We start from the raw sequence: 10,595 nt of genomic DNA on the forward strand, positions 1-10,595 counted from the left end.
TCACGAAACTCCTTAATTATTTGGTCGTATTATTGGGTACCAAGAATATACTCTCTCCTTTCCAAATTATAATTTGTTTGATATTTTTGTGCCATGTTTGACGGTCTTATTTAAATTTTTTTTGAAAAAAATGAAAAATTTAAAGTTACATTTAAAATATATTATATGCTAAATAATATTGTATCAAAAAATAACAAATAATTATGAATTTTTTTAATAAGATGAGTCGATTAAATTTAGTATAAAGTATTTAAACGAATTATAAATTAGAATATGCACACGCACGGACATGTTTTCTGTCCGCTGCGGCGGGTAATGGACGCGGATGGACGATGGAGGCATGGGCATGTGATTGATTTTACTCGCTGCAAGGATTTACCTGCTGTACCACCTCATCCTGTGCTCTCCCACAAAATAAAAGACTCTCCCGCAAATCAAAATCACCTCACCCACTCAGCTTTCCCCCTTCCGCAACTCCTCGCCGGCAGCCGGCGGCGGCGAGTATCTCTCCTGCCGTTTCCACGGAATTTTCCCCATTGCGGCCACTCTTCCCCTTCCCTCGTCCTGCTTCGTCGCGCCTTGGCTGTGCTCCTCTCTTCTTCCTCCGAGTCCAGGTGCGCGCAGGCGCAGGGACTGGGAGGAGGTCCAGATGCTACTATGCTGCTGTACTTTTCCCCAACAAATCCAGACCTGTGCTCCGCGCTCGTCGTTTCACCCAAGCTGCTTGCCGCGGAGCTTGCTCAGCTCCGGCGAGCAGGGGAGGAGCAAAAAGAGCAAGCTCCACCGCGTCAGGGCGCATGTTTTCAAGTCCAAGAACCAGTCTTTGCGCTCTCAATCCCACCTGGTTGATAGCCACGGGGGCCCTGCGGATAAAATCCCGAGAAAGGATTTTCCTTGTTCCGCAGCGCCGTCGCTGCCGGACGCGGAGGCGGTCGCGTTCTGGCTGCGTTTCTGCCGGAGGGAGCTCGACGTCCGGAGAGCGCACGCGGTTGCCCTGCGGTCGCTCGGCAGCCTGGGGGTGTTCGTCTCCAACAATCTGATCAGCGCTTATGTGCGGTTCGACGAGGTTGCTAATGCGAGGAAGGTGTTCGACGAAATGCCCGAGAGGAGTATCGTGTCGTGGACAGCAATGATGAATGGGTATCAGAAGCTTGGCTGCCACGGTGAGGTTGCGAGGCTTTTGATGGATATGCTGATCGCTGGCGTCCAAGGTAACAGCTTGACTTTTGTTTGCCTGTTGAAATCTTGTGGGGAGCGATGTGATGCCAGGTTGGGGCAACAGGTCCACTGTTGCGTTGTGAAGGGTGGCTGGAGCAATGTGATAGTTGACAGCGCCATCACACACTTCTATGCTCAATGCGGTGATGTTGCTGCTGCTTCAACTGTGTTTGATAGGATGGCATCCCGCGATGTTATCTCATGGACAACAATGATCACGGCTTATGTGCAGCATGGCCATAGTGACAAAGCTCTTCAGATGTTCCCAACAATGGTGTCTGAGGGATTTCGCCCCAACGAATTTACTGTTTGCAGCGCCCTCAAGGCTTGTGCAGAGGAGAAGGCTCTAAGATTTGGGAAGCAGTTGCATGGTGCTATTGTGAAGAAGCTATACAAATATGATATCCATGTCGGGAGCGCACTTGTCACCATGTATGCCAGATGTGGGGAGGTATTTGATGCTCAGACAGTGTTCGATAAGATGCCAAGAAGAAACACTATTACATGGACTTCAATGATCTCTGGATATGCTCAAAGTGGCTGTGGTGAAGAAGCTGTCTTGTTGTTCCGCAAGATGAAGATGCGCAGAGTATTTGTTAACCACCTTACTATTGTTAGTCTCCTTAGTGCTTGTGGCTCTATGCAGTCAATTTATCATGGAAAAGAACTTCATGCCCAGATAATAAAGAATTGTATGGAAGAGAATCTCCAGATTGGGAGTACGCTTGTTTGGTTTTACAACAGACGTGGGGAGCATACTTATGCCACAAGAATTCTAGAAGCGATGCCTGACCGTGATGCTGTCGCATGGACAGCTATGATTTCGGGCTATAACAATCTTGGCCATAATGTTGAAGCGCTTAAATCATTGGATGAAATGTTATGGGATGGTGTGGTACCAAACACTTACACCTATTCCTCAGCTTTGAAAGCTTGTGCCAGATTGGAGGCTCTGCAAGATGGGAGGAGGATCCATGGTGTTGTTAACAAGACCCAAGCTTTCTCAAATGTGTTTGTGGGATGCTCACTGATAGATATGTACATGCGGTGTGGGAAAGTTGATGAAGCTCGAAGAGTCTTCGACGCCATGCCAGAGCACAACTTAGTAACATGGAAAGTAATGATTACAGGATTTACACAAAATGGCCGCAGTGAAGAGGCTTTGAAATACATGTTCCTAATGCAACAAGAAGGTTATGTTGTTGATGAATTTGTGCTTTCGACAGTTTTGTCGTCATGTGGAGATTTTCAGTTGAAATCAGACCGCATCTCGTTCATAGTTCAATAACCAGTCTACTTTCAGTGAAGTTTTAGACTAGTTAGCGAATATCAGCAAAATGCTGGTAAAACTGTACAAAGTCACTGGTTGGTCTCAGGATGCTGCAACAAGTTTCTTTGTCTGATTGCGCATTGGAAAATACAATCAGAAGCTGGTGATTTCAAGGTGTGGGAATATATCTGTACTTCAAAGCAACCTCTACTAACCATTTTTCTTCGCTTTCTTTTCCTTACGAAGCTGTATATACACCATAATTCAAGCATTGTTAGCCTGTTGCAACCAGCATAGTTCTTGCAGTTTACTATATCCTGGGCCAATGGGAATTTGTCCACTTCTGTAAAAAGGTTGTCATCACGATAATTTAGAACAACTCCAGCAGGATTTCTAGTTTTCTACTTAATCCTCTATAGCTAAATATAGATGTCTAAATAAAAAAAAACATATGAGAGCACCGAAATATCCCAAATCCAGCGCCCAGATCTTCCCTCCGGCACCCGTTGGTTCGTAGACTGTGGGTCAAGCCCCGAACGGGCTAGCCCCTCTCTCCGTGTGTGGGTTGTGGGCCAAGCCTTCCCTTCAGCATCCGTTGGTAGGGGTGATAATGAAAACAAAAATTTACAATTCCTCTCTCCGTGTGTGGGTTGTGGGCCAAGCCTTCCCTTCAGCATCCGTTGGTAAGGGTGATAATGAAAACAATAATTTACAATTACCGGAAATCGTTATCGAAATTTTACCGAAATTTAGGGCTAAATGGAAATGGAAACAGTTACTGAAAATATGAAATGAAATCGGTAGAAAAAATCAGAAACGAAAACGATTTGAGTCCCTTCTGACCATTTCTATAAATTTCCATATTTATTCGGTATTTTATGGTTGGTAACGAATTTGGTAATTTTTCAGGAAAATATTAAATCTAAATTGAACATTGTAAATTCATAATAAATTTGTCTTAACTCAAAAAATTATGAAACTAATTTTATTATTTTTCTAAAATCAATATCTATCTAATGATATGTAGTTTAGAGTTGTTTTAAACTTTTATATATCTTACTTATAGTTTCTTTCCAATTATTACACTTGATACATATATTTATAATTTGCACGAGGGCCTGAGAAGGACCAGGATGGTACCAATTATGTTGACTTTCTAACTATATGTATGTGTGCATAGTACTTATCACTTGTATTTATATATTATTACTATTTTTATGTGGATGTACGACTTGTGTGAATTTTTGCAGTCAATTGATGGTACATGCGAAGTATTATAGATTTTGACCGTAACCGGTGTGTTTTCCGTACCGAACTTTCGTTTCCGATGTTTTCGAATTACCGATGTTGTTTCCGTTTCCGTAGTTATCGTTTTTTATTCCGTTTCCAAGGAAAACATGAAAACAGAAATGACTTTAGTGTTTACCGATCATTTCTGACCGTTTCACCCCTACCCGTTGGTGTGGGCTATGGGCCAAGTCCGGAAACAATAAATTTCATCTATCGTTTCCTCATGCGCGTGTGAATTCTTCCCTCTCCCACTCGCACTTTTTCTTAGCGTGAGTGCTGCCAATCCGCTCGACTTCTTGCATGCGACCTAGTGAGGCATGACCCCCTGCCCTTCGCAACCCCCACCCCTCGGCGAGCTTCATATGGTGTTATGGCTGAGATGGCACACATGTATATGGTTTGTGAAACCATATCCATGAAGCAAAACCAAATTCAGTATACTCATATAAGCTCGTAGGTATGGATCTGTACCCGTACCTTACCCGATGGATACACATTACTAGTCTGTCCACTATAGTTTTAGCATTTAACACCAAACAACAATTTTATCATAATTCAACAATTGCATCATTCTAGTCGCATCAAACAACATTTTCAACACCAAACAACATGTCATGAATGGAAATTGGAAAACAGAAATTAAAGAAGTGTATTGAACTTGGATGGCCCACATGTCAGATATCCATCGGATAATAGGTATAACCATACCCGTGAAAAATTACTTGCATATATTTTATTATATCCATACCCACAGATAAAAAATTCCATCATATTCGTACACGATAGATAAGTACCCATGGTTATTTACCCATACACGTACCCACTGCCATCCCTGGTTCTGGGTGAGTCTAAGCGCCAGCTTCTCTAGCCGAGTCATCATCTATTTTTGGGCATGTACCCCTCCGTCGACAGACTGTGTTGCATGGATTGGAAGGGCAATGTGTCATAGGGCCATTTCTACCTGTTTTGGTGATTAAGTGCTCAATACGTCATCTTGAACCAACTATCTTCATATGAGCATGAGCACATTTACTTAAAGACAACTTGAAGAGATCAAGTCCAAATGACCTAATCTGGAGGGCCAAAAGTGCAACTTTGTGTAAAACAACATAAACATGAGGTTTAAGTGTTTGAATAAGTTGCACATACCCTACTCTATGTTTCCAGCACTTTGTTTTGGCTACTAACTCATTTCTGCAAGAAAAGTGTATTTTGAACTTGAAACGAGCCATATTGAAATTCCTGGTTCATCTAAGGCAAGGAGGTATATTTCCTACACTTAGTCAATTGGATTAGGTGTTAATTATGTTTCTCTAAGTCGTAGAGAAGCTACCAAAGAAAGCTAAAAGAAGTTGGAGAAGTTTTGCTTAAAAGAGTCAAATCTAGGCAAGTCTAGGACTCACCGGATCGTCCGGTGGCATGCCAGACCATCCGGTGACGCACTGGACCGCTTGTACGACCAAAGTCCTCGGTATCGGGAACTTTATTATAAAATTCACTGGACTGTAAATAGTGTCGGTCTGGTGTGCACCGGATCGCTTCTCCAACGGCTACTTCGGACTTCGCCCGACGCCCAACGGCTAGCTAACATCACTGGGCGGTCTAGTCCGGTCCAGCTAAGGAAAGGCGCTAATTAGATCTTCTGTCAACCATTACTATGGACGATCCGGTGGTGCACCGGGCGGTCCTATGTGCCCGCAGACAGGGATGTTTTACAACTTCCATTTGGAGGAGGCAACGACTCCTAGGCCCCTTGGGGATATAAAAAGAGCCCCTAGGCACCTCCAACCAGTACCCAATCATCTCAAGAGCATACCAACATTCCGAAACTCTCCAACCATGCCCTCTAGTGTTTTTAGTGAGATCTGAACGCTAGTTTTGTGCTATTCTTGTGAATTCTTGTACATGGAACTTGTCTTTATGTTTCTAGCATGTGTTGCTATGATTTGCTCTTGTGGGTGTATTCTATCTCCCTCCCTTACTCTAAGTTGTGATTTTTATCCTTTGTAAGGCTCCGAGAGACTACAAGTTATGGAGATGTCACACCCGAATTCGTTCATTGCTCAGTAAGTGTGGGGAATAATGTGCATGAGCTCACTTAAGGTGGGGGGCTCATGTGTAGTGTAAGGCTTATTAAGGAAAAATGGTTAAGGCTGAGCATTGCTTTTAATAAGTTGGCCAAAATTTTATTAGCAATTAATAAGTATAAGTGTATATCAACCCAATTAAATATTTCATCACAATTAATAATAAATCCCACAATACAATGTAAATAACACATTAAATTTAATTCCATAAATTAATCATGCGAGAGACCTGAGCCGCTCATGACTGTGAGCACGTCTAATATACCAATTTTACACTCTGAAGAGGTTGTACTCTTTACCCACAAGTCGTGTTACCCATTTGACAAGGGGTCTCGAATCCTATTCATCTCTACGGAGGAGACGAGGCAGTGTCCCACTACGAGGCCTTTACAAAGTTCCACTAGCTTAAGAAAACCTGATACAGTTTATGTGAGAAGGGGGCGATATAGGAATCCCTCGTCTGAAAGTCATTGCAACATGATCGAACGAGAACCTCCCTATACCGGCAGCTCCTCACACTGTGGTTGTGTAACACCCCGTCCAATCCCTAGACCAATGGTACTTACTCCTAGCAGCTCTCTAAGATCATATATTGTCCCCACAGACCAACATGAGTCTTTTGTGCGCACTTTGTCCTCACTCATGCGCACCCGAGAAAACTTCCCGATCGGTCACCCATCCCAAATTGCTCCAAGCCAAGCACGCTTAACTTGGAGGTTCTTTCGAGATAGACTTTCGAAAAAGAAGATGCACCTTATTGGTATGGATACTCTATTAATTCTATTAAGCCTTGGGCCAGGATATCATCATCCTAGGGGCCAGGATATCACAATCCACCCCCTTAGATGACCGACGTCCTCGTCGGTCAAGCCCAATCCAGGAATCTCCCCTCTTGGTCACATCTGTATGTCTAGTGCCATCATATGCCATGCCATGTGACCACTCCGGGCCCACATGCGCCATATACCCGAACCCCCTAGCCCACACATGCCCATGAAACAACAAGGGTCGGCTCTAATACCACTTGTAACACCCCGTCCAATCCCTGGACAAGCGGTACTTACTCCTGGCAGCTCTCTAGGATCATATATTGTCCCCACAGACCAACACAAGTCTTTTGTGTGCACTTTGTCCTCACTCATGCGCACCCGAGAAAACTTCCTGGTCGGTCACCCATCCCAAATTGCTCCAAGCCAAGCACACTTAACTTGGAGGTTCTTTCGAGATAGGCTTCCAAAAAAGAAGATGCACCTTGCTGGTATGGATACTCTATTAATTCTATTAAGCATTGGGCCAGGATATCACCATCACATGGGCCAAAATATCACAGGTTACCCCTTTTGGGTAAGGTAGTCGTCCACTAGCTTTCCTAATTAGTCAACCAAGGGCATCCCATACCAACCTTGTAGTAGCACTGTTATCTAAGGTTAAGCTCCATGTTCCAATTAACAAAATAATCTTAGCAGGAACAATTAATAATCTAGCAATAATAATAAATCACGATCATAATTCATATATAGTATTAATCCCAAAACCGGGTAGAGCATAGAAAGACTACCCAATAATTCATTTGTATACAAGGTGTAGGGTAAACAAAACTAGGTAACCTATAAGGTCCAATCAAGTTAACCTAAGCATGCCACGATGATTATCATGAACATTATTAGGTAAATAAAGTGATCAAGAACACAACGTGTCTTATACTTGCGATAGCCTTGTTGTCCATATGCTACCCCAAAAGTTGGGCTCTAGATTCCTCGTCACCTCGCTTCTATGCGTATCAATACATGCAATCAAGCAAATAATAGATATGGTAACATTACATCAAAGATAGAAACAAACCACCCAATAATATTCTACATGTCGCTACAAGATCGTAGGTTCGAGAATCTCTAAAATCAGAGTTATGGTTAAAAAATATAGTTCTCGAAAGATCTATGTGTTTAAATATAAAAATTATGCTCTATGTGGATTAACATAAATCATGTGAGAAAGATATTCTAAATAAACATCTTAATTCATCTCTAATCCAAGTTATATCTTAATTAGAGATCATATGTTATAATTGAAAGTAGCCTAGAGGGGGGTGAATAGGCTAATCTGAAAATTTTCACAACAAACTTCGAAAGATTGTTAAATACATAGTTCGACTAGTGCAGGCTGGTTCAACAGCTACGTGCGCAAGTTGAACCACTCTGAACCAATCCAACTATTTTATAAGCTTTAGACTAAAATCTACTCGAAAAAGTATTTTGCGAATTCTTGCGAGAAGTAAGGTATAGCTAAGTTAGGATGAAAAGACGAATATGTAAAGGCTATTTTACTTCTAGATAAACTCTGCGGAAAAATCTTTATGTCAATCTTGCAAGTAAAGATATCTTAAGTTAAAAACAAGCAAGAACACAAAAACACAAGATTTAATCCGAGGTTCGGCCACACCACAAAGGTGTCCTACTCCCCGTTGAGGAGCCCACAAAGGGCCGGGTCTTTTTCAACCCTAATCTTCCAAAAGCCGACCACAAAGGTCAAGGCAATCTCTTCTTATCTCAGCTTAAAGAGCGGGTGATACAAACTTCTTGGGGTCATCCACAAATTTGGAGACTCCCAAGCAACCTCAAAAGATCTTGAAACCTAGGATTTCAAGAACACCAAGAAAGCACAAGAGGGGTTTGCACAAGCTCAAGTCTTTTGAAAAAGGAGATGGGAGAGGACAGCCAATCGTGAGCACAAGCACAAACCTCACACCCAAGAGCTCCTCCAACAAGGTTGAATCTTGAGGAAGATTTAAGTGTGAGAGAGATGGGAGAGATGAGTGCTTTGTCTCAAATTAGGTGAGCAATAAATGTGAGAGTGTCCAGCCGCATTGAAGAAGGGAGAGAAGGGTTCTATTTATAGTCACGGCTCAAAAACTAGCCGTTTGACCAGAAACCTCGCAGAAGACCGGTTGAGCTGCCCCCTAGGGCGGATGAACCGCCCCCTGACAGGTCAGCAGACTGTCTGCCAGTCTGACTGCCAGACTGACTGGCAGACTGACCTGCAGGCGGGTCAGACAGGTCAGGACCGGTTGAACCGCCCCCCTAGGGCGGTTGAACCGCCCCCTGATAACCCTAGTGACCTGACTGCCAGTCTGACTGGCAGACTGCAGATCAGAAGTCAGAGGGGTCAGAGACCAGTTGAGCTGCCCCCCAGGACTAGTTCAGCTGGTCTAGACCAGAGAGTTTTGGAGAGAAAACCCCAGCTCAGCTGCCCGGGGGCAAGTTCAGCTGGGTATGGTCAAAGAGGTCCACAGCTGAAGTTGAAGTTCAACTGCAGTTGAAAGTTCAACTCAGCTGAAGTCCAGCTCAGCTGAAAAGCTCAGCTGCAGCTGAACAAGCTCAACACAGCTGAAGTTAAGTTCAGCTGGAAAGCTCAGCTGCAGTTGAAGAAGTTCAGCTGCTTTTAAGCAAGAACACTCTAGGTTTCTCAACCCTAACCATGGTCAACCAAATAATGTTAAAGTGATTTTTGGTTTTCAAAAATAGCTTTTGAATTTGGGGACTTGAGCTATAGCAAACACCTAAACCTGTGCGGAAAAGAATAAGGAAGAATTACATCATGCAACACAAGATTTTACATAAAATTTTATACGTCCGTTGCATGAAGTCCTTGGTGCTTCCTTAAGTTCTTGTTTCTTTCTAATCATACATTGAGAACACAAACTGTTAGTACCCTTATTTGTTTTGTCATTAAATCACCAAAACCCTCACTTGGGGTTGATTGCACTTACAATCTCCCCCTTTTTGGTGATTGATGCCAAAACAATTAAGGTCAAAAAGATAAACATTTGCAATAGAAAATTTCTTTTGAATGATTGTATGTAGATGGCTCCCCCTAAATGTGTGCTCGATTGTGAATCCAATGTTTTGACATAATATGTCATGTGAGCAACACATTTAGAGATAGTGACAAAAACCATACTGAATACAACCATCCAAGGGGTGCAAAAGTGTCATAACAAGAGTTGTGATGCATATGACTATCTCTAAATACACATCATTTTTACTTCATAGCAAAGCAATCATTACAAACTGATGGGACAAAAGATGATGGCCAGAAGACCATCATATCACTTTGAATAAAAACCCAGCAATTTTATTTCATACAATGATAAGAGGATACAAGCCACAACAGTGGCCAAAACAAAAATAATCCAAAAGAAATACATAATCGAAAGAACCACAAACAGAATGACTAGAAATTTTGGATTTTCTCCCCCTTTTTGGCAACAAGTACCAAAAAACGAAGAGAGCGAGAGACAAGGATACATGATCAATATCCTCCAGGAGGAGGATAGGACAGAGGATATGATGGAGGGTATGATGTGTAGTCAGGGAAGAAGGTCCTCATCACGTCTTCCTCGAACGAGGAGTCCCTAGGGGGCTCATCACCCGCAGAAAAAACAGATGCCGAAGATGTACGATGATGAAGAGGAGGTGGAGGGTGGTGATGGTAACCAGAGCCGGATGGCCGCGGGTCACCAGGAATGGGTCTCGGACCCGGGTAGGGAGGAGGAGGATAGTGACTAGAGCCGGATGGCCTAGGGTCACCGGGAGTGGATCCCTGACCCGAGTAGGGAGGCGGAGGGTGAGAGGATGATTGACCCGGATCCCCATGGTAGGGAGGCGGGGCAAACTGCTCGCGATCATCAACGTAGGCTTCTTCTTCTTCTTCTTCGTCGTCTACTGACATAA

The 10,595-nt window shown here is 43.1% G+C and overlaps 1 protein-coding gene across 1 annotated transcript; it reads left to right on the forward strand.

The window, feature by feature from the left end:
- Nucleotides 1–447: 447 nt before the first annotated feature.
- On the forward strand, nucleotides 448–2,689 carry LOC103637767 (pentatricopeptide repeat-containing protein). Its single transcript, NM_001301446.2, has one exon. It carries the CDS (start codon nucleotides 650–652, stop codon nucleotides 2,504–2,506), a length of 1,857 nt encoding a protein of 618 aa, NP_001288375.1. The 5' UTR covers nucleotides 448–649; the 3' UTR covers nucleotides 2,507–2,689.
- Nucleotides 2,690–10,595: the final 7,906 nt, after the last annotated feature.

This window comes from Zea mays, chromosome 1 (genome assembly GCF_902167145.1).
Source record: "Zea mays cultivar B73 chromosome 1, Zm-B73-REFERENCE-NAM-5.0, whole genome shotgun sequence".
Taxonomy (NCBI): Eukaryota; Viridiplantae; Streptophyta; class Magnoliopsida; order Poales; family Poaceae; genus Zea; species Zea mays.